Source organism: Lagenorhynchus albirostris, chromosome 8, assembly GCF_949774975.1.
Source record: "Lagenorhynchus albirostris chromosome 8, mLagAlb1.1, whole genome shotgun sequence".
In the NCBI taxonomy this organism is placed as follows: Eukaryota; Metazoa; Chordata; class Mammalia; order Artiodactyla; family Delphinidae; genus Lagenorhynchus; species Lagenorhynchus albirostris.
Window position 1 is genome coordinate 86,539,554 of NC_083102.1, and position 24,462 is coordinate 86,564,015.

General features: G+C 38.3%; 1 protein-coding gene across 2 annotated transcripts in view; it reads right to left on the reverse strand.

Annotated features, from left to right (window-relative positions):
* The window catches only part of RELN (reelin), a 516,315-nt gene that overhangs the window by 195,079 nt on the left and 296,774 nt on the right, over window positions 1-24,462 (reverse strand). For both annotated transcript variants that reach the window (XM_060157241.1, XM_060157242.1), the window contains exon 11: window positions 7,759-7,904. In XM_060157241.1, coding sequence (XP_060013224.1) covers window positions 7,759-7,904 — 146 coding nt within the window. The remainder of the gene's footprint in view (window positions 1-7,758; window positions 7,905-24,462) is intronic.

The following is a 24,462-nucleotide window of genomic DNA, read 5'->3' on the forward strand; positions in this document are numbered from 1 at the left end:
GCTTGTCTGTAAAGCTTTTGATTTCTCTGTCAAATCTGAATGAGATCCTTGCCTGGTAGAGTAATCTTGTTTGTAGGTTCTTCCCTTTCATCATTTTAAATATATCGTGCCACTCCCTTCTGGCTTGTAGAGTTTCTGCTGGGAAATCAGCTGTTAACCTTATGGGAGTTTCCTTGTATGTTATCTGTCATTTTTCCCTTGTTGCTTTCAGTAATTTTTCTTTGTTTTTAATTTTGTCAGTTTGATTACTATGTGTCTCGGTGTGTTTCCCCTTGGGTTTATCCTGCCTGGGACTCTCTGTGCTTCCTGGACTTGGGTGGCTATTTCCTTTCCCATGTTAGGGAAGTTTTTGACTATTATCTCTTCAAATATTTTCTCCAGTCCTTTCTCTCTCTCTTCTCCTCTGGGACCCCTGCAATGCGAATGTTGTTGCATTTAATGCCGCAGATTTCTCTCAGGCTGTCTTCATTTCTTTTCATTTTTTTTCTTTATCCTGTTCCATGGCAGTGAATTCCACCATTCTGTCTTCCAGGTCACTTGTCCATTGTTCTGCCTCAGTTATTCTGCTATTGATTCCTTCTAGTGTATTTTTCATTTCAGTTATTGTATTGTTCATCTGTGTTTGCTGCTTCTTTAATTCTTCTAGGTGTTTGTTCTTTAATTCCTCTAGGTCTTCGTTAAACATTTCTTGCATCTTCTCCATCTTTGCCTCCGAGGAATTCTTTTTCCGAGGTCCTGGATTATCTTCACTATCATTACTCTGAATTCTTTTTCTGGAAGGTTTCCTATCTCCACTTCATTTAGCTGTTTTTCTGAGGTTTTATCTTGTTCCATCATCTGCCTTTTAGCCCTCTGCCTTTTCATCTTGTCTATCTTTCTGTGAATGTGGTTTTTGTTCCACAGGCTGCAGGAATGTAGTTCTTCTTGTTTCTGCTGTCTGCTCTCTGGTCTAATCTATTTTCTTTACCACACATATTTACCCTTAAAGTTTTCTATTAACATTAAGAGTTACCCAAGATCTATATCCTCACTCCAAGCAAGTTAAGAACTTTGGCAGTATTTTAATTCCTTCTTCTTCTCTTCTTGTCAGTCTCCCTCTGTACCTCTCATATTGAGGTCATCTGGGCTTTAATTCCAATTTTTATTAAAAATTTTCAATAATCAATACTTTTTTCAGTCTGAACTACAAGCTTTACTTTTTTCCTTGCTCACTCCTCTTTCTTGAATCTATCATATTTCTCTTGGATTAATTTCCAGGTATACATCTTCTAGTAATTCTTTCAGAGAGCATTCAGGAGTAGTAAACTTTCTGAACCCTGTGTGTCTGAAAATTTTTATTTTTCCCCAATACTTGAATGATATTTGACTGGAGGGGAATGTTATGTTCCAAATAATTTTGTCTCATAACATTAAGATAACTGCCTCATTTTATAAAATTATGCTTAGTGTTACTAAGGAAAGTATTACACAGTGAATCTCATCTAGAAGCTTTTAGCATTTCCTCTTTTTTCTGCATTCTGAAGTTTCTCCCTGATGGTCTAGGACTGGATATTTTTCCATCCACCTTGCTAAACATTTTCTTTCTTCTTCTTTTTTAAGTATTGGGAACTTGTCTTCAATTATATTTTTGAATATTTCATTCCACATATTCCCTCTGACCCTTCCTCCTTTTGGAATGCCTATTATTTCTAATGTTAGAAGTACCAATCTCCCCCGTACACTTTACATTTCTTTTTCTTACATCCAATAACCCTAAGTTTTGGAAAGATTTCAAGACTCAAATTTCCAGCTCATTAATTTGTTCTTCAGCTATGCTAATGCTCATATTCAGAGGGAAAAAAACCATTAAATTTGTTTCAACAATCATATATTTTCATTTCTCACATCTCTATTTTTTCCTCACAAAATCTGTTTTAATTTCACAAATGCAGTATGCTCTCTTATCTCTCTGAAGGTATCAATTATACTTCTTATAAAATCTCCATTTGTTTATTCTGCTACTTCTATTTTCTCAGCTCTTAGTTCTCTAGTTTGATGAATTTTTTTTAATGGAGTGGATTTTCCTCAGATTTGATGATTCTAGACCATTTGCTTAGATTTGTATCTGCTATTCTTCCTTAGTTTTGGTGTAAAAATGCCCACCAATGGGAGCAGATGTGCCCTTGGGTGGGGGGTACCATAGGGGTCCTGGAGGTTTCCAGTTTCCTGGCATTGCCCTGCTTCTCCATTCCAAGTGTCCACATTCATTGTTTGTTCCTAGGGGCAGACATGCCTGCACAGAAGTGTGTGTAGTCAAAGACTCACCTACTTAGCAATCTCGACAGCAGGACTCCAGAGACCCATCTGATTCCTGTGTTCAGTACCTAGGACCCTTTTGTAGTGTGTCATTCAATATATGTTTTGGGTTATAGTTTCCTCCTTCCATCAGATCCTTTTCTCCTCTCTCTTTCTCTCTCTATTTTTTTTTCTTCTTTTGTGCAACACTTCATAATTCCTGACTCAATTAGGGCACACTCTGTTGTCATTATAGATTCATTTGCTTGTTTTCTGTAGTTTCCAAGGATTTGGGGCAGGTGGGGAAGACTAGAGCATGCTGTGTTGATTCAATAGTCTAATATTCAATTATACAGCCATAAAATATGAGATAATGCCATTTGCAGCAACATGGATGTACCTAGAGATTATTACACTAAGTGAAATAAGTCATAGACAAATGTCATATGATATAACTTATATGTGGAAGTTAAAAAAATGATACAAATGAACTTATTTACAAAACAGAAATAGACTCACAGCCATAGAAAACAAACTTACGGTTACCAAAGGGGAAAGGTGAGGAGGGATAAATTAGGAGTTTGGGATTAGCAGTTACAAAATACTATATATAGAGACTTCCCTGGCGGTCCAGTGGTTGAGACCTTGCCTGCCAGTGCAGGGAGTGTGGGTTCAATCCCTAGTCGGGGAGCTAAGATCCCACGTGCCTTGTGGCCAAAAAACCAAACCATAAAACAGAAACAATATTGTAACAAATTCAGTAAAGACTTTAAAAATGGTCCATATCAAAAAAATCTTTAAAAAAATACTATATATAGAATAGATAAACAATAAGGTCCTACTGTATAGCAGAGGGAACTATATTCAGTATCTTGTAATAACCTATAATGGAAAAGAATCTGGAAAAAGAAAAGGAAAAAAAAAGGATCTGAAAAAAGAATATATATATATATATATATATATATATATATGTATAACTGAATCACTTTGCTGTACACCTGAACCTAATACAACATTGTAAATCAACTACACTTCAAAAAAATAGTTTAATATTCATTACATGTGTGGAGCTTCTCTAACATGAATACTTTGGTGACAGCAAAAAAACAGATATTTTTTAAAGTTATCTGAATAGTTAAAAACATACAATGTTTTCATTTGGGATGAAAGACAAGTATACAAATTCCATATTCTAGTAATGTGTTTTTCTACAAAGCCCCCTCCCACCCAAAGACAGCCTCAGATGGGTGAGATATGGTAGTTGCTAACTAGATGTGTTTGTGAGGTTAAGCCAAAGTTCAGAAAGGCTCACATAAATTAACAGTGTATCTATTTAACTTTCTCTCTTGCTGAAGTAACAGATGTGTCTTTAGGAAAAAGAAAAGAAACTTTAAAATCCCACTTAAAATAAACCTATCAACATACAGCTTTATGATGTAAAAGGCAAACAGCTTTTGCATCCTTGTGATCTGAGATCAAATAATTTGACTCAAATGGAAAGAAAACAGGAATATTTGGAAAGTGGTTTCCAAAAAAGTCATAATGACACTGGCTTTTTTTTCTTGCCATTCATATGAAATGTTTTGAAGCTATTATTAGAGAGGACTGCATATTCTTTTTTCTCTCTCATAATTCTTTTTTTTTTTTTGCGGTACACGGGCCTCTCACTGCTGTGGCCTCTCCCGTTGCGGAGCACAGGCTCCGGACGTGCAGGCTCAGCGGCCGTGGCTCACGGGCCCAGCCGCTCCACGGCATGTGGGATCCTCCCGGACTGGGGCACGAACCCATGTCCCCTGCATCGGCAGGCAGACTCTCAACCACTGCGCCACCAGAGAAGCCCTCTCTCATAATTCTTATGGGAGAAAAATATAGTTAAGCGAGATGAAAATATTATATCCATATTAATAATCTAATTTTTCTGTCTTAAAAGAAAGTGACCTCAAAGCTACAATCCCATCAATTTAATTGGTCACTCTTGAATAGAGTGGGGATTTACCACCTACATTTTATGTCTATTTTAGCATGTGAGCTTTTGATGATAAATTCTGTGGGTGGTGATGGCTGAGGGGAGGAATGAGACAAATATTCAGTAAATCTGGCTGATAAAACACAACAAGAATTTCACTACCAAGTTCCTAATCTGTGTTTCTTTGTCAGCTCGTACCCTAGGTAAAAATGCTTCATGTTAATTTGATTGTGACAGGATTTTTTCCCTGGAGCTTTGATTATAAATTATTATAACAGCTTTCTTTCTCAGATCAATAAAGCATCGTTTGGGAATGCATGGATGTGGAGAGGGGGCACACACACACACATTCACATACAACGCTATGGATTAAAGCAGCATTTTACCATCATCCCCAAACAGAGAAAACACTAGATAGTCTCATTATCCTTTTATACCTTTTTAAATAATATAATGCCAATGTGGATGAATGGTTCACCAGATGAGAGCACAAATGAGGTAGTTCTGAGGGGGGCGGTGTGGTCTGATATCCTAGGGGAAAAGCTACAAATAAACCCAAGGTGTGGTTGCTAGAATAATTAAGCTGCTTTTAGAATTAAGGTGAATTAATTGTGTTCTAATTAGAGTGGCACAGGTGCTTTTGTCGAGCACATTAGTCTACCTTATTGGAACAGAAATCTGCTGACAATGTCACAGCCTGAAAGTATTGGCCTCTTATCTGTGACCAAAACCTGATATATCTCAGTACTGAGAAGTGGCCAAAGAAACCACCTGAGTCACTGAGCGAATGGAATTTGCACTGATGTTCCTCTGTATCTGTGTTGAATTTAGCTCTTTTTTTAAGCATAAATACTTTTAGTTCATTTTGTTTGTTTTGGGAGATGAATATTTTGGTTTAGCCACAAATTCTCACATCAGTAGTGCTCTGAGATAGCAGAATGTCTGATCTGTTAATTGGAATATATTTTTTGCCAGCTATTTTTCTGGATTAGTACATTAATTTTCTAAAATGTGCTTGGTTTCTTCTAATATCAAATCTATTCCTTTCTAAGCTTAATTCATAAAGGTGTTGTTGTGTGTGTTTGTACTAAGTCTCCACTAATGTTAGTAGCAGAGAGCTGTATGGACCATTAATCCATCCAGTAAGCATTCTTTTGTTCTTTTATAGATGCTTTTTGATAATACAACAAGCTAAAACAAAGAAGAGGGCATTCTAGGAGAGGGAATATGTGGATATGAAGGCCATAGGTAAAAATAAATTGTATCTCTTCCCAAAAGAATAAGAGGACATTAGGACTTCGAGGAAAGAGATAACTTGGTAACTAGCTAGCCAGCTAGCTACATAAATAACAGGAAAGGGTTCACGCATGTATCAGAATGGTACCACTGGAGACTTGTGTTTCTCTCTCTGCTTTAGTGGGATGGAGACTGGGTATCTGGACAACACTGTGGCATCATTTGTGTTCCTAGAGGATGTAAGTCTCACTGAAGAAAATGACCTACAACTGCTGCATAGGTGGTATTAGCTTGGAGAGGTGAAGGAGTGGAGGTCACGAGTCTCTGGTGCTTCAAAATTTGGGACCCTCTCATAGGCAGTTAAGCTCCATCATCAGGAAAGGGATTTGAATTGGTCTTTTATATCAGGGGTCAGAAAGAAAGAACTGATATGGTGATGTAAAGCTGGTGATGGATCTTTTATCTCTAGAAGGTAGGTAAAGAAGACTTGGCATGCACTGTCAAAGTTCTAGACCCCATCAAAGCCCATGGGTCTCTGAGGGGAGTGGAATGAGCCCTATGTAGTACAAGGGCTACAAAGGAAAGCAGCCAGGTTCCTGGGGAGATCCTGGACACGAGAGAGAGGAACAATGGTTGCTGGTCCCTCAAGGAGACACCACAGCCACACTGGACATGGCACTTCAAGAGTGACAGGAACCTTGAAAGAGAAGGTTCTGTGGACTGAAGGGCTTGCGCATCACTGCTAGGCTTGGAAAGGTCAATAGTGCACCCTTGAGGGGGTGGGGTCCCTCAAAGTGTCAGTCTCCTTCAGAGGCTTCCCACAGCTGGACTTCCCTGAGGTGGGGAAGAGCAGGGCTGGGTCAGCTGCTGTAGAAATCTAGCTTTCAACAGTGAGAGACCTTGATGTGGCAGCAGAAGGTCAAGAAGCAGTAGCAGTGGCTTAGGCTGCTGGTCAGACTTCCCTTTTATTGGGTCCAAATGCAGCTTCTGGGCAATGCATAGGAAGTGGGGAACCCAAGAGGTCATCAATAGTGGCCTTCTCTCCCCTCTGACACTTAGAATCCCATCCAATTTTGATTGAATTTGTTGAGATCAGAGGGACGTGACTATCTCAAATGTTGTGTTCTGGGAAAGTTCCTCGTAGTTAAGCACTAAATTATTGCTATTTCATATCCATCATGAAATTACACTTTATGTTAATTTCATTCATCTTCATCACAGTCTTAGAAAACATACACTAAACAGCAGTAAGGACCTGGTGTTATGATTACAAGTGTATACTGGAAAAAAAAAAAAAAAAAAAAGCCAGGTGCAAACCAGAGAATTTCTAGAATTTCTTTCCAATTCATACTACCTTATGAATTTTGTTTCTCTGAACCTATTAATTTTTTTCAACTTGAATTTCTGAAAGTGCTACTCAATTAATAGGAAATATCTTAGGGTCACTGGACCCAGAAGAAGTCACATAGTTCAGAATGGCCAGAAAATACTACCACCAAACCATCCTCATTGTTTCAACCTCAACCCCATATTCTTTCTTTAAATATCTCTCAGGGACTTCCCTGGTGGTCCAGTGGTTAAGAATCCCCCTTCCAATGCAGGGGACGCAGGTTTGATCCCTGGTCAGGGAACTAAGATTCCCACATGCTGCAGGGCAACTAAGCCCACACGCCACAACTAGAGAGCCTGCACACTACAACTAGAGAGCCCATGTGTCACAACTACAGAGCCCATGTGCTTTGGAGCCCGCACACCACAACTAAGAGAAGCCCACACACCTCAACTAAGACTCGACACAGCCAAAAATTAAAAAATTTAAAAATATTTTTAAAAAAATCTCTCAAAGATTAAATCTTACCCACTAAATCAATTTTTACAGATCACAGCCACACTCCACTGAAAATCAGGTAACAGCATCTGTAAATCTCAGACCCCAGGAAGACAACTGAAAGTCTCAATATAAAAGTAGTGGAAAGATTTTATATTCTATACGCATTGAAAAATAAAACACATTTTCCCAGTAAAAGCTGAAGAAACAAAGATGAGATATAAGTGATTCAACTGAAGTTAAAAGGTATTTGCAATCACAAAAATTAGTATGCATAAAAATAGCTGATTACTTAATAAAGAATGTTTAACATAAGTGTACCCCTTTTGGCTTGTCTATGATAAGGATCACCAGTATTAAGTATACTTTTGCTATTTAACAATATGCATTTAAAATATTTCCAGTGGAATAAATGTAAGTGCTATACACAGCATGGGAGATAACGATTACTTACCCTGTAGGCTGGCTCTCAAATTCTTCTGACCACTGCTCTTGAATATCCTCTGTAGAAAGATCTACATCCCGGGTGGTGGCAAAATTGAACTCACTGCCTTCATTTCCATGGAAATAAATGGAGTTCCCATCTGACTGACAGCTATGCTGTAGATAAAAAGAGAGCATGGGGTGTCTGTTGAATTGGTTTTGTAGCTATATCTGTCTTACTCATGTATAATTAGAGTTTTTAGAAAACTCATTATGTTATTCCCTCTATGGTGGACTCCGAAATCAAAAGAAATTGTTACCTCTTTTTTTTTGGTCTTGTTTAATTCAATTACAGTTTCTCTCTAGCTTATTAAGTTATCACAAAAAAGGAGTCAAGAGGCCATTTGAGCTTTGCCACCTCAGCCTTCAGTATGAAACAAGAATATTTTAATTGGCATAATTTCCCATCTTTACCACAGTCCTTGTTGTGGGAATTAAGTGTGATAATGACTTGTCATATATTTTCAATACTGTGGTTACAGGCTAAATCACACTGACCTTTTCAATATTCCATATATTTCTGGCTTGCCATTCAAGCCTTTCACAATTTGTCTATAAATGGGATATGAACCGAATAGCTTGCTAATCAAAACATGGAATACAGAAAAGGTCAAAGTAATCCCTGATATGATCATATATTCTCAGCCAGCTTTTGAGTAAAAGTGTCTGACAAGACCTAGGAAGTGCATGATGTCCCCAAGGAGGAGCTCATAAACAACAAACTTTGTTATTCTCCAAAAGAACACCAGGCTTACAAAGAATAAAGAAAAATAATTTTTTGTGATGCTTTTTTTATAACCTACATTTTTTCAGCTTAAAGTGAATAGTCAAAGGCAAGATCCAACTCTGGAGCTGAGTAAACTGAGTATTTAGTTTTAAAAAATATGATAAGTTTTTGCATTAAACATAGAGAAATGCTAAAAAATGAAAAGACCAAACATTCTTTTAAGTTTTATATACTCTTAAAATAGGAATGAAGAAAAATAACTGGACAGAAAGTATCAGTTGGGCCCAGTGACTGTAAGTTCTGCAGGGCAGGGGTCATGTCCCTGTATTCCAGGTTTTAGCACAGTGCTTGGCATATGGTAGGAATTCAAAAATATTTGTTGAGTAATTCAATAAATGAATAAATGAATGATATGGTTATGCCTTTCAGGTAATTAACTAATCTGTTATGGAGAACTCATGATGTAGTAAGCGTTAAGGAAGGTACTGGAGGGAAGGGGTTTATAAGAGTATAATAATATCCAATCTTTGCTCTACAAAATTACAGTCTAGTTGATATTTATCAAAGGCAGCATATGGAAAGCTAATGAGTGGAGGAAAGTAGGAATCACTGTGTCCAGGGCTCTAGATGTGCAGGCTTCATGTATGAGCAGGTCTCCAATTGGCTTTAAAGGACTGAGAAAAATCCAAGTTGGATGACAAATATGAATAAATTACATAGGTGATAAGTAGGCATAATTTTGAGAATTAGACTGGAGCCTGACCGTAAAGGATCTTTAATGGTAATCTAAGAGATCTCTGCAATATGCCATCAGCAGTGATGGTCTAAAATAGAGCAGTGATGTGTGCAAAGAAATGTTTTATGACTATTAAACTAATTATGGCAGGTAAAATCAATGGGGAGGGATATCAGACTTCTATACTGAAAGAGTAAAAAAGCTTTCAGAAGCTTCCAGAAGTTCAAGAGAATTGGAGCATATGATCTTGGGGGAGTCATTTCACAGCACTAAGACGTAAGGCATACCCACTGGGCCTGCCATCAGCTTAGATAATACTGTAGTGTGTGGCAGGCTTCACCTGCCTGAGGCTCTTCTTCACACCACAATGAGTACAGATTATTCACGGATGTTAAATTGAGCTCATTATATATGATCCTTAACCCAGATACATTGATCCAAACTAGGATTCAGGGCTTCCCTGGTGGCGCAGTGGTTGGGGTCCGCCTGCCGGTGCAGGGGGTGCGGGTTCGTGCCCCGGTCCGGGAAGGTCCCGCGTGCCGCGTGAGCCGTGGCCGCTGGGCCTGCGCGTCCGGAGCCTGTGCTCCGCAATGGGAGGGGCCGCAGCAGTGAGAGGCCCGCGTACCGCAAAACAAACAAAACAAAACAAAACAAAAACTAGGATTCAGTTTATTTAGACAATAGATTTTAGAAGTTTCACTACAAAAAGAAAAGTTGTAACTACGTGAAGTGATGGATATGTTAACTAACATTATTGTGGTAATTATTCTGCATTAAATACATCTATCAAAAAACCCCAAAAAACAAAACAGTAAATAGAAACTGTCAAGCAATGACAAACCCAAGGATCCTCTACTACTATGCACTCTGTAAAGATAATGAATGCTAACTAGAATAACAAAGATTACTTTCCTAATAATAAATCCACCGAGCTCTAAATAGTGGTTTTCACAGTTATCTTCCCATTCTGGAATCCTGAACAACTATGGCCTATGTTTATTTAGAATTAATATAAGGACTCTGACACTGATGCAAATGACATTAGGTCACTGTCCAAGGAAAGGGCATATATGAAATATCCATACATGTGAAAACAGAATAATCTATATTACAATTTAAAAGGATATATTTGTGTAATGAAGAGTGACTTGCTTAACATAAAATCTTGGTCATTTCTGGCTAAACATCAATTTAATTATTTCCATTTTGATTCTGTTTACCTCAGAATTATTTGTTAATATTTTAAGACTGTGTTATACATAACTATGCTTTGCTACTCTTCCAAGATTTATATTATTAACATATTTGATGCATATTTTAATTCAGTTGAGATAGAAAATTTATGTAAAGAAACACATCATTATGAAACTGAATACCATACTGTTAAACTCACTTTACAAAATTAAAATGAGTTGGTGTTTTAGAAAAACTGAAGTTTTTTTTTTTAAGATTTATTTATTTATTTTTGGCTGCGTTGGGTCTTAGTTGCGGCACACAGGATCGTCGTTGTGGTGCGTGGGCTTCTCTCTAGTTGTGGCATGCAGTTTTTCCCTTCTCCAGTTGTGGCGCGCAGGCTCTAGGGCGTGTGGGCTCTGTAGTTTGTGGCACTTGGGCTCTCTAGTTGAGGCGTGTGGGCTCAGTAGTGTGGTGCATGGGTTTAGTTGCCCCGCGGCATGTGGGATCTTAGTTCCCCAACCACGGATCGAACCTGCGTCCCCTGCATTGGAAGGCAGATTCTTCACCACTGGACCACCAAGGAAGTCCCTTAAGTATATTTTAAAGGATCTTTTTGTTAGTTATTTGGCTGTTACCAAATACATTTGGTAGTTTAGTAGATCATTTGTAATTATACAACTATTAAAAACTGGCTATCAAAAATATATTTTTTATATTTAATATTGTATCTATATGAAATGATGGATGTTCACTAAACACTGTGTTAATCATTTCAGGTATGTTAGTCAAATCATTATGTTGTACACCTTAAACTTCTACAGTGTTGTATATCAATTATATTTCAATAAAAGTGGAAGAAAAAAATTAGCTATCAATATACCTTTCTGTCATTATAACTGCTAGCGCCAGCGTATGAAATACAAGTAATATTTACCATAACAAGTATGAAGAAAACAACCTGAAAAAAATGAACACTCATTTTGAGTGTTAACCAATTTTCATAATTGCAAATCTAAAAACTAGTAGGATGTCTTTGCCAAGTTTCCATGAAGGACAGCATGGTATAGTTTTTTACATAGTTTATTTTTATAGGGAAGGAGCTGTTCTTCACCAATTGGCAGTAAAAGGACAATACTCGAAGTCTAAATTCAAACAAACAGGGCAGTGGTTTATAACAGTCAGTGCTGGACTTGCACTGAAACATCTTAACCCTGTCTGTCGAGTTTAGGGGAAGATTCATATTCCACTCTATTCTCTCTTCCCAAATGGGCCCAATGCCCTTTTGGGTGTGGAGGGGGAAAAGTATTGCTCTTTGAATGTTTTCTTCATCATAGTCTTAGTACATCAACACATTGCTAAAGAAAGTCTGTGACAGACCCAAAGCGAACAGCCACAGCTCAGCGTGAAGTGAATCAAATCCCCCTGTCTCTTAGCAGGATGGGGCTGCCAATTTCAGGGCAGCAGGGCCTGGAGATGCACTGAGTGCACACACTACAATGGACGGCTTGCTCTGCTCCCCACCATGCTAAGGAGATCAGGACATAATTTCTGCCTCAGCCATTATGAGTAGAACAGATGTTTTCAAGGTTTGGAGTAAGGGTAATATAAGCTAGCTGGGTACTATTGGGACTATAAAATAGGGGATGGTCTGTGCAAAACTGGTGAATTACTGAGCCATTTGAGCAGGAATGGGCCTACCAAGAAGTTGATTATGTATAATCCTTACATTTAGGAATCCTGGGAAAGATAGGGGGCCAGTCAGGGTTCTCATTCTGAGGACTCCTGCATCAATTACAAGGCTAGTTAGAGTTTTACATTAATTCTACTTTAGAATTGGTCACAGGGGGCTCAGTGTCTTAGTATTGGACTGGTTTCCCAGATGCTCTCCAAACTAAGAATTTATGCCTGACTACATTCAGATTGAGATAGAGCCCCTGTGCCTCTGCTTGTTTGAGATTGCATCTCTGCCTCTGAATGGAAATCCACCACCTGTGTGGGTAGGGGTGCTTGAACTTTCCCCTAGAACCCAATTCAATTAATTTAGCACTTACATGAGCTGAGGTGATTAAGGTTAGAAAAAACCCCAAAATACTGGAAACCAAAAACATTCTTGACAAAGAATGAAAACTCAGTTACTGTCCATCCTCAAGGAGTTTGGGGATTGGAATCAGAAGGCATGTTCTGATGCATTTTCTCTACTGAATGGCTACATGGTTTTGCACAACTCATTTAACCCATCTAGGCCTGTTTCTTAGGCTGTGGAATGGGGCCAATAATATCTATTTCCTAGAGACGCTGTTAGAAGCACAAATTATATTTTATGTGGAAGTATTTTTTTGAAATCTCTAAGTGGTATAAAATAATTGTTATTTTATTTCTAAATATGCACTTTTCCACCAATTTCTAAATATGCACTATTATATTCCCTTTGCAATATATACCCTTGGCAGTAGGTTATAGAGAAATAGAATATTTAAATCTATTTTAAATTGTTTCTCATTAGACTAGTCACTAAAATTCTTCAGATCAACTTAAAACCTTTAGTAAAATGTAAAAGAATATGTTGCACAATACAATATGGTAAAATACTACAAACATTCATTCATTTTCAGGGCATACTGAACCATCAATTAGAACTTTAAAAGTTCTCCAAACTTTGGCAGATTACCAAACATTTTCCTTAGGAAAACTTAATAATGCAAGATGTGTGCCGCCACTTTTCTTACAGATGAAATGTATATCTATGTATTTATGTTAAAGAGCCAAACAAAATGTGAACTGAAAGAATTTCAGAAAGTTGCTCTCAGTGATTTTAATAGCCAGCTGTTTTTGTTCAGCATCTATTCAAACTCATGTCATTTGCGAGACAATTAAAATCTAAACAACTTCGTAAGACAGTTAAACGTCTAACTCTGTGAGATACGTGAGCTTTAATATGACAAGAAGAATACTTTGGAATTCAGGGCTACTTTATTTTGAGTATGGTAAAAATATAGCAGGTTTTCTTGAGTAAATGATTACAAATAACATGTAACTTCCTGAGTCTTAGCTTTTTTTTTTTTAACTGTTGAATTGGAGACAGTTTTAATAACTGAAACATCCAGCATAAATGAGGGTACAAGAAAACAAGACTCTATTGGTTAGGATATAAATTGACAGGATTATTTTGGTTAAATAATTTCACGGTATCTATTTTAAAATTTTAGTGTTTAATGCAACCGTACCCAGAAATTCCACTTCTAGGTATCTGTGCTATAGACAAAAATAGCATGAGTGCTTGAAAATATATGTACAAGGCTGTTTACCACAGCATTTCTTGTTATAGAAAAAAAAGAGGACAAATTTCCATAAATAAGGAATACTTAAATGAATTACAGTAGAGCCACATGATGAAATACTACACAAACATGAAAAAGAACAAAATTGATCTGGAAGGTGGATGAGCTGCTATCTTAAGTGGAAAACACAATTAACAGAACATATTATCATGTGAGTCTTAGCTTTTGACTGACTTATGGTGAGTATATATCAGGTAATTAAGAATTTATTTTTGGTAAAATAAAGGTATAAATTCTGCAGATGGCTCTATATATTTCTTTCTATCCCTAGCCTTCCTAATTACATTAATGATGATGTTAATTATCATTATTTTTACTTCATTATTTTAGCATTGACCAATGACAGTTTTTAAAATCGCTTAAATATCATCCTTATTTGTTTCCATCTGTCAATCAAAAATATTTTTCTACTTTGCTGTTAAATGGGTTTCCTTTACTTGAAAAGCAGAACACCCTGTAACTGACAAGAATTTGCCATTCAGAAAAGCATCAACAGGAAACATCAGTGAAAATTCCTCAATATAACAAGTCTTTGGCCACAATTCAAGATAGCATTTTTCTAAGGCTGCTCCCTATACGCTGCTGGAAATGTTAATGATTTCACCTCTGTACTTGTAAAAGTACTTACAATTGCCTTCACCATAGTTTAATTAGGTTTTCATCAAAGATGAACACTGAGGCACCTCTTAATATTATCTCCCTGGGGTCTAATGGCCCTGATGATTCTTTCAGACATCTGTAGCCTTACAATTTAGTTTTGACGATATCCTTTTAGTTGGAATGAGTATATTGGGCATTTGGGCAATGCCAGCTTGCAGAGAGCTGGTGGCAGATGGAATGAAATCTGCCTGGTATGCCTTCCCCTCCACATGAGCAGAGAGCCATCCATTTCCTCCATTAAGGAGTTGTCACTCAGCCCACCCAGCTGGAAGACCATTTTTGATAGCCAAGCTGGCTGATGGCAGACAATTCAGATACAAAGCACACTTTAAAAGGAGCTAAAACATCATTTGTAGGAAAATTGAAAATGCACAGCTTCCACCACAGCCAATTTTTTAATGACTGTAATATTTTAAGTGATTATTTTTGCCACTTCAGATTGCTCCTTAGAGAGGAGAGGTTTTTAAATTAAAATCTAGGCAACGCATAACAGTTGAGATATGAGGAGCAGAGGAAAGAGAAATAAGATGAATAAAATTAATTAAAATGGCATTGTTGGCAGAGCCATAAATTAGCCCCTGGTTGGAAATAAAATATATTGGTATAGGAGTTTCTGGATTAAACTGGTATGTATGACTGAGTGACTAGAAATGGACTGATCTACACCCTACAAATCATTGTGTTTCCTAAGCCTTTCACCATGCTATAGCTATTATCATATAGAAATATATATATTTCCTACATCCTGGTTCAATGGTCTTTAATGGTACAGACTTTCATGCTTATAAAAAAAATAGGAAGAGAATGATTTCTCTCATGAGGCAAAATGAATTTCTGTCATTTTCCACACATTCAATTTCTAGGTAATTTAATGCCAGTTAAAAAACTGAAAACTTGGCTATAAACACAGTCCAGGTGCAGGAGGGCTGAAGTGCATTTTCTCTAGTCAACACAATAGATTCAACCACAGTGAGCAAATTTTAGGGAGCTTAAAAAGTGTTTCTTTCTTATTATTTTATGGATTCATTAAGCATTTGAATCACTTTGTACTACAATTCATAAAGATTCAATTCACGGTATATTTTGTAACAAGTGTGTAATTATTTGGCAATAGTTATGACAACTCTAAAATGGCAATAGTGACAGATTTGAATTGGAGTAATGAGAGAAAGAATAACAATGTAAAATTCCATAGGGCAGTTGTTAACCTTGTCTGTAGGGATCAACTTAACTTTCAGAGCATCTGAAGTTTTCAGACTGGTCTCCTCAAATTAAGGCCAAGAATGCCAGGCGCAATGTGGGAGGCTGCAAGATACTGAGGAACAGAAGGGCTGGGGCTTTATAATACAATGTAGTTGGCTTTGAAAATCAAAGCTGTTTGATCTTGGAGAAGCCACTTAACCTCTCTGAGCCTCTATATTTTCATCTGTGAAATGGGGCAATTGTGAGGATTAGATGAGATAGTGTTAAGTAACATGCTTATTCTAAAGACTGATGAATCTTAGGAAATCAGTAAATGCTAATTCCCTTCCTTCTTTCGTCCCCTATCTTCATTCATTTATTTAAAAAACCTTACCTTAATGAGTGCCGCTATGCAAATAATTGGGCTATGTGCTGTGCTAAGTACAAAGATGATGGGTAATGTTACTATGTTTTGGATGTTCAGACAGAATAAAATAAATTTCACATTGAATAACGTATTAACTTAATTAGTGATTAAACGTGTCAGCTTCAGACCATAAACAAACAAGAAAAGGGTGCATAGTCAAGGAGGCTCTGGGGATTTGTTTGGTTATTTTTAGTAGAATTTATCGAAATTATTTGTTTCTGTGTTACTGCCACTCTTGTCATGGTGATTTGGCTCAATTCCATGTTTCACTAATGCTATTCCACATTAATTACTGTACAAATAGGCTGCATTGGGGGGAAATTGTGAAAAGCACACTACTTACGTTTAACCCTTCATCCCCAAAGTACTCTTATTAGCTTAAAATATATTCTGGCTCATTCTACAATATCATGTAGCCACCTCTTGGGGGAAACATGACAATAAGAGCAATGCAATCCAAAGTGAAGAACATCCCAAGCAAAGGGAATTTACAGAGACAGCATGCAATTAACCAAGCTGGAATCTGGCCAGAAAATCATAGGTAACATTCCGATTCTTAATGGAAAAAGACGTGGGAACATGGTCTCGCCACAAGTCTTACTGAGCTCAGGTTTATCCTCATTAGAAAGCCGGTACTCAAATCCCTCAAGTTACAGACCAGATAGTTTCCAGTACAGCGATTTGCAAAGCACATTTCTGGAAAGCATATCTGATTTCCTCCTGTTTGTCCTTACATTCTAAAAAAGGAAAATCACTGAATGGATTTTTTAAACCTTTTTCTGGGGTGCCCAATTCATGGAAGACAAGTTAGGCATTATAGTAGGCAGATACTGTTCTGCCAGGGGATTATATTCCCAAAAAGCACATTTAAAAATAAATTCTGCTTTGAATGTGATCACCCCTTTCACCATTTGTCTTTGACTTTTTTCACTAGCCTTGACTTGTGTTAAGACTACATTTTCAGGCAAATAAATTTACATTTTTTTCATAATTTGGATATTATAACCTTTATTCTCCATTAATGATTCAACAGTTTGTGACAATAGTATTAGACAGGTGACAGCAGAATTCCAGAATGAAAGCTCCGATTTTTATTCAGGACTGGAGATCTGCCTAGTGTCCACTGGGACAAGGAATTTGGCAAATGCATAATGTACAAGAGCTATAAGAAAATTAATAGACTCTCTTGCTCTGACTTAATTCTTCTCCTTAATGGGTTGTTGAGTCACCTGATGGCTGTTGTCTTCATTAGGGCCTTTTGGTGTTTGTTCAACTAGGAAAATTGACACTATCATTGGATATTTATCAACAGTAAATGGAGGAGAGAGGAAGCAGTCTAAGTGAAAGTAGAAATACTTCTAAATTCTGTATACTTAGTTACTCCCAATCCTTGGCACACATCTGCAAAATTTAATAATTTACTTTTTAAGAAAATTTCTTTTAAATACATTTGAGCACAGCCTATTCTAAAGGACAAACCTTCACAACAGAATCTGTGACATTTAGTACTGATTTACTTCTCAACACAAGTTGACATAAAAGTGTAAAAGGAGTAATCTGGAACTCTTTGCTATCCATACAATGAACTAGGGTAATAAATAGAAAAAGATTAGCAGATACAGGCACAGAAATCAGAGTGGGAAGATTTCTTAAAAATAAAAAAATACGAGGAACAGCCCATATCTCCTAGTGATCTGCACTTAATCTGTGAGTCAACTCCAGAGTTGACAGAAGCCAGTGATTTTTGCCTTTGCAAGCTGAGGGTAACCAGGCTAGCTGAGCAGATATGAACATTTATTAACAGTGAGTGAGCAAAGTGTGCTCTCTCTCTTTCTCTCTCTCTCTCTCACACACATGCAGATATCAAGGAGTTGTGGATGATTCCTGCTTTCAAAATACAAATTTTGGCTGCCACCAAAGATGGGAGTGAACAAACAAACAAAATGAAGCAGCTGCTTGACGAATATTTACCTCCATGGCATATTGATCCATCTGGAAATTCTGCTTCATTGGGTACTATTAAAAGATGAAGAAAACAGAAAAAAACAAAAACAAAAAAATCTGCTCATAGCTCTGTCCAAATCATTTGTTCCTGGGTTCTCCTCTGAGTACTTTCCTGACCTTTGCAGCTCTTCTCTCTAAGAGTGAGTTACAGAAAGCAGGTAGCTGTAGCAGCTCCAGCCTGACCCTTTAAAATCCTACATTTAGTGTTTTTCTTTGAACTTGAAATTAAGGACATTTTCAGATTGCAGGATGTGTTTTTGAGGAGTTGGGAAGAGATGACTTTGATGGATTTGTCCAGATGTTTCAAGAATGACTAAGGACAATTAAGCACTAAATACTCAGGGCCTTCACAGACATGCAATGTTCCCCTACCACAGATATAAAACTTGGAGGATAAGGCCTTCCTCATAGTGCTGGCACCTACAGATGATTCATGAAATGTCACCATTACTACTGCTGCTGCTGCTGCTACTACTTATAATTATGGTTATTATTATTTATTATCCAGTATCCATGCTACTCAATGGAGATGGACATGAGAATCCTACCCAAGGTGAAACATTGATTCTTGATTCTATATGTCTTAAATGGAAGGGGCCAAAACATTCATTTCCCTTAAACCTTGATGACAAAACCAAGACCGTCTGCAATGAGTTGGAGCACCAGAAGTTGCCCTGAGATTAATCATTCCCCCATTTCAGGCAGGAAGAACGTGCCTCCCACTATTAAATGTGGCAAAACACCCACAGCCATCTGATAGAGAGCAGTGCTGTCAGGGGATGGCAGCTGTGGCAGCAACAGCCAATTCTAGCAACTGCAAATGATGGACTAACAGAGTATATTCCGTATCTTTAGAATAGACACAACTGACACAAATAATTCTTGATTAGTTTAGAAATTGTATATAAAAGTAATTTAAAAAAAGGATGCAATATTCTGTAAAAGAAGGAAATACCATCGTACCTAATAATGAAGGCAGGTGTTTCACTGTCAAGTGGGTTCAGGCTCCTTGCCTTGCTGAGTCCACAATGGACCTGCTGTGGAGACTGCTAATGAGGCTGGTGCTGTGGCTAGCTTTCTGACTTGCGGTACTAGACTTATTGGCATTCAGACCCCCACCTATTTGGTTGTGAACAGAGGCCTGCTTAGGGATTCATGGGAAATAAAAAAATTATGATGGTAATTAGAAGCACGATAAGAATGTGGTGCCCCTTTTCTTCCACGTGGGCAGGTTCTCTGGAAAAACACTGGAAGCTGAGTCAGGCAAGGCCATGACCTTGTAAAGAGAATGGAGGAGAAACACAGACAGCTGTCTAGGAAGAACATATTAATTGTGTAACCTCTTACAGTCCTCTTCAGCTTACCAATACAAATAAAAAAGTGCAACAAACATAAGGTCGGGTTCTACATTAAAAGCTGATACTGTTAGACATCGACTTCCTATTAATTACTAAAGAGCCAACAGATGGTAATGGCCTTCTACCAGCCCAGGGCAGATTTAAACTGGTGACCTATAATTGCAGTTCTCCAGATCACATAACTCCTTAAGTTAATTACTCCATTTGGTCTTCTATCATTCTGCCCTACTTGAGATAAACAAGGACAGGCTCAGATGAAATGAATTAAATAGTACCAAAGAAATTGAAAAAAAAAATCTCAAGAAGATAAGGAGAAACATGTACTATGAATGCCAGTGACTCATTTTTATATTTCCTATTTGACCTGCCGCCCTCAAACATTATTTTCAACATCAACTGGACACTTTACATACTCACTACTCTCTATTACCTTATTTTAGGAACGGTAGCACTTAAAAAATCACTTGTTGTTAATAAAGGAAACTATTAATATTATAATTACATGAATGTCATTTCAACTTAATTCCAGTGGAAACTATTTCTTATTTTGATTGCCAAAGTTACACCTACGGGCAATACTTGTGTCCAACTTAATCAATTTACTGCATTTGATTTTGATATTGCTTTAATGACATATAAGGATGACATAATTTGTGAGTTCTGTATTTTTTCTATCGTTATCTCCCCCCATTGTAGCTATCAGCTCAATCCTTTTGCCTTTTACATATTTTTCTCCATAGTCACTTCCCTGTAGAGTTTATTTGTTCTCAAAGTTTTCAGTGAAGAGGACACATACTTATTAGTCCTTTATATATGCCAGGCACTGTTCTAAGGGTTTTACATGTATCTTCTTATTTAATTATCACAACATGAGATGGATACTATTACTATCCCTGTTACAGGTGAGGACGCCAAGGAACCAAGAGGTTAAATAACTTGCCCAAAACCACATGGCTAATAAACTGTGAAACCAAGATTTGAACCCAGTTAAGCCCATTTTCTTGACACTTGTGCTATATCCAGTCCCATTCACAATATTTTTAGCTGCCTGCATGTCATCGCTGAATATAAAATTTATTTTCTTTCCCCACAAACTAGAGCTTGATATTTTTTCAGCTTTTCATTCGTTCAATTAGCACAATGTATCATGTACCACTGCTGGAGATTCAAAAATGGTAGCAACAGTTCCTGAGCTTAAGAAGCTAACACGCTAAACAGGGAAACAGAAACATAACCACAAAGCAATGTTGTAAACACTCTCATAGATGTATTATTTACGGCATAACAGAATGTTGAAATGGAACTAGGTTAGTGTTGGATTTGGTCAAGGTGCCAAGAAAATAGGTAGCAACTGCTCCACGTTCCAAAGAGAGGTGATGGACCAACTATAGGACTTAGCAAAAGAGGCGGTAAAATGGCTTAGCCACTTACTCAAATTGAGAGCACACAAGCCTGAAGCTGAAGTATGTAGGCAGCTGGAAAGCAGAGACATGATTCCTTTAGAGAGGGGTGTTGGTGAACTGTGGGTCACACCCATGCCCTCGTCAGGGGAGGAGGGTACCTTCCCCTTGCCTCAAGCCTGGTGACCAGGACTTCAAGAACACCCCTTGGAAGGGATGCTCTAAAGGCTTAGACTAGTGCCCGGGTCTGCCTGGCAGGTAGCTGGGTAACAAGAGGGCTGCACTTCAAAGTAATTAACTTCTCTTCTCCCAATGATGGATTCAAGGTGAATGTTTACCATAGACTAGAATTGGGCCCATGCACACAAGAGGCAGTCTGGTTTGTCTAAGATCCTGCCCCCAAGGCCTTCCTGGAGGGGCAAGGAGCCCTTAGCAGAAAGAGGCTCAGGTCATGAGTCAGAGGCCCAGTGGCTAGGAGTGGAAGTAGACATGACCTGAGAGATGTATTGGGAGCTACAGGTGAGAAATCCCCAGTTCTGGTGAAAAGTAGGGGCACTTCCAAAGAGCTTTTTGGTAGAACCAAGAGAGAGCCAGCTTTGATCACTTGCCAGACCAAGGGATCAATAATTCCGGCTTACAGTGTCTGCCTCTTGATTCTTCTCCTGCCTCCTGACCCAGCCCTGGATAGTTCCGAGGCTAAAACTCATGGCGGTTAGCGAGGAGGGAGAAGGAGCTGACCCCTATCTCTATCCCTACTCAGCAGACCTAAGCTGGAGGAGAGGAGAAGCTATGGGCAAAGCTTGGAGTTTGCATTATTACGGTGAACTATGTGGTATTCGTTATGGAATGGAGACTGGTGACTAAAGTGACTGATTGCTTTTTTGGTCTAACAGTAGTCTGGGGACCTGCCTTAGGTTTGTGCAAAAAGGACAGAGATTTAAAAAGCTGTCTGAGTGAATGTGAATGGTCACTAGCGAGGAAGAAAGAATTTTTTTTGTAGCCAGTCTCCAACCTCAAGTCCTGCTTATTCAACCTCATGGTTATAGCAGCACAGAGAGGAGCCAGATGTTAACGATGCAAAACTTCACCCAGACAATGACATTTGAACTGGGCCCTGAATGATGCTGGGGAATGACTAGGCATAGAAAAAAGAAAGGTGGAAAAGCACGTCTAAGGGGGTGGGAGTGTGAAATTCTGTGTTGTGTTTGCGAGGCTGGCACACAGGGAAGCAGGAGATGAGGATGAAAAGTTAGGCTGGGCCGAGATTGGAAATCGCCTTGAATTACATGCTAGGGAGTTTGGCTTGTCTCCTCTAGGCCTACACAGGAAGCCATCAAAGGTCTTGAGTATGGAGGGTGCATGATGCAGTTTCTTTTAAGGAATGACCATGTCATTTTTTGTCAGTGGCGTCCCTTTGTATGATCCTTGGCTCCAACATCCTTGTCACAGGAAGTCTGCTACCATGAAACTGTTGATTTCTCTTTCTTTAGTGTCCCCCTGTTCTCACTCTATTTCACCTTCCCTATAGGTTACTGCAAATGCCTCCTACCTCCATATGGAAAATATTTCAAGACTCCTTTCTCCTTAAGTTCACTTTAGGTCAGCAGTGGTGGACCAGTAACTATGATTGTGAAAATAGTATCAGCTGTTGTAGTGTGGAAGAAAAGGAAGCAACCAGTGCTTGGCCTGAACTTACTAAATTCTGATGTATCAACATCTGTCACCCAGAGAAAGGAATATATAGTACAAATGGAATAAAGCTGGAGCGAGATCAAGAAATACGAGAAAAACAAGAAGCTTTCAGCCTATAGCCAGAGAATGATGGTGAAGAAAATAGGCAGATAAATTAACAAATAGATGATGGGAAGAAACACAGGACCAATAGGGAGCATGTCAGTTTATATTTACTACTTGTAAGAGCAAAGTTATGTGGAGCTGAGAGTAATAGTTCTGAAGTCAGATTCTGTATTTGAACCCTGGCTCTGCCACTGGAAAAGGGGCATTCTGGACAAGTTACTCAACACCTCCATGTCCACTTTCCACATCTGTAAAATGGGGCTAATAGAGCAAATTTTTATAGGTTTTAAAGATCAACTATATGAGATTATACATATATAATCTCACACACACAACTGGAAGAGCAAGTCCCTAGAGTAATAAGTGAATGATAAAAAGTAGCTGTTCAGACTTCCCAGGTGGCACAGTGGTTAAGAATCTGCCTGCCAATGCAGGGGACATGGGTTCGATCCCTGGTCTGGGAAGATCCCACATGCTGCAGAGCAACTGAGCCCCTGTGCCACAACTACTGAGCCTGCTCTCTAGAGCCCGCGAGCCTCAACTACTGAAGCCCGCATGCCTAGAGCCCGTGCTTCGCAACAAGAGAAGCCACTGCAATGAGAAGCCCGCGCACCGCAACGAAGGGTAGCCCCCGCTCGCCGCAACTAGAGAAAGCCCGTGTGCAGCAATGAAGACCCAACGCAGCCAAATAAATAAATAAGTAAATGAGGAAATTGTTCACGTTCAGAGCAATTAAAAAAAAAAGTAGCTATTATTATTTAACCAAAGGGTATCCTATTTGTGCTTGGACAATTTTCCTTGAATAAACACTACTTTGTAATGCTGCACACTTTTTTGATTGCTGTTAGACTCGATCTTCGATTTAGTTAAGATGTAAACATCTTGGAGAGTTTTAATGAATATAGAAAAGATAACGTATAGGTTGAACAAAAAAACACCCTCAAAACTAAAAAGTCCAAAATAAAGCAATGTTCAAAACATGTCCTATGACCAATAGGAACATCGAGATATGCCTTCTAATTGGTTGTATTTGGTTTTCATCTCAGAGGCCACCCGGTAAAGGAACAATATTTGGTGGAGAAATTGCATACAATTTAAATAAACAATTTTTATTTCTAGAACTCCAAATCACTTGGCAAAAGCAATTTTTCATGCTTAAATGTTTGAGCCAAAAAGCAAAAGGTTGGTCATGCAAATGAGTTAAAATGACAAACTCTTAGATTTTATCATTGCACTTATTTGAAATTTTAAAAAGAAGTATCAGAGAGACTTCCCTGGTGGCCCAGTGGTTAAGAATCCACCTTCCAATGCAGGGGATGCGGGTTCGATCCCCGGTCGGGGAACTAAGATCCCACATGCTGTGGGGCAACTAAGCCTGCACACCACAACTACTGAGCCTGCACACTCTAGAGCCCGTGTACCACAACTACTGAGCCCACACGCCACAACTAGAGAGAAACCTGCACGTTGCAACGAAGAGCCCTCCTGCCACAACGAAAGATCCTGTATGGGGCAACTAAGACCCGATGCAGCCAAATAAATTAATTAATTAAAAGAGAAAAAGAAACATCAGAGAAAAGTTTCTACTTGATAGCCAAAGACCCTGGTATAAATCATTACTACAATGACTTTTTTCTTAGTAGGCCTAGGTAACTAGGCAAGTCTGAAACATGTGATTAGTAAGCTTATGAGTAAGATGAGAGACCACAAAGCAAAAGTATACTCCACACAAAGTTGTAATTTAAGTAACCATTACTATGAAGCAAAACCACACTTCATGCATTTTTATCATGGGTGGTACCAAAGTACAGTGCATTGAGGCACCAAAAAGCTAATTAGATTAGTATAATGATGACTTACAAAACAAGGC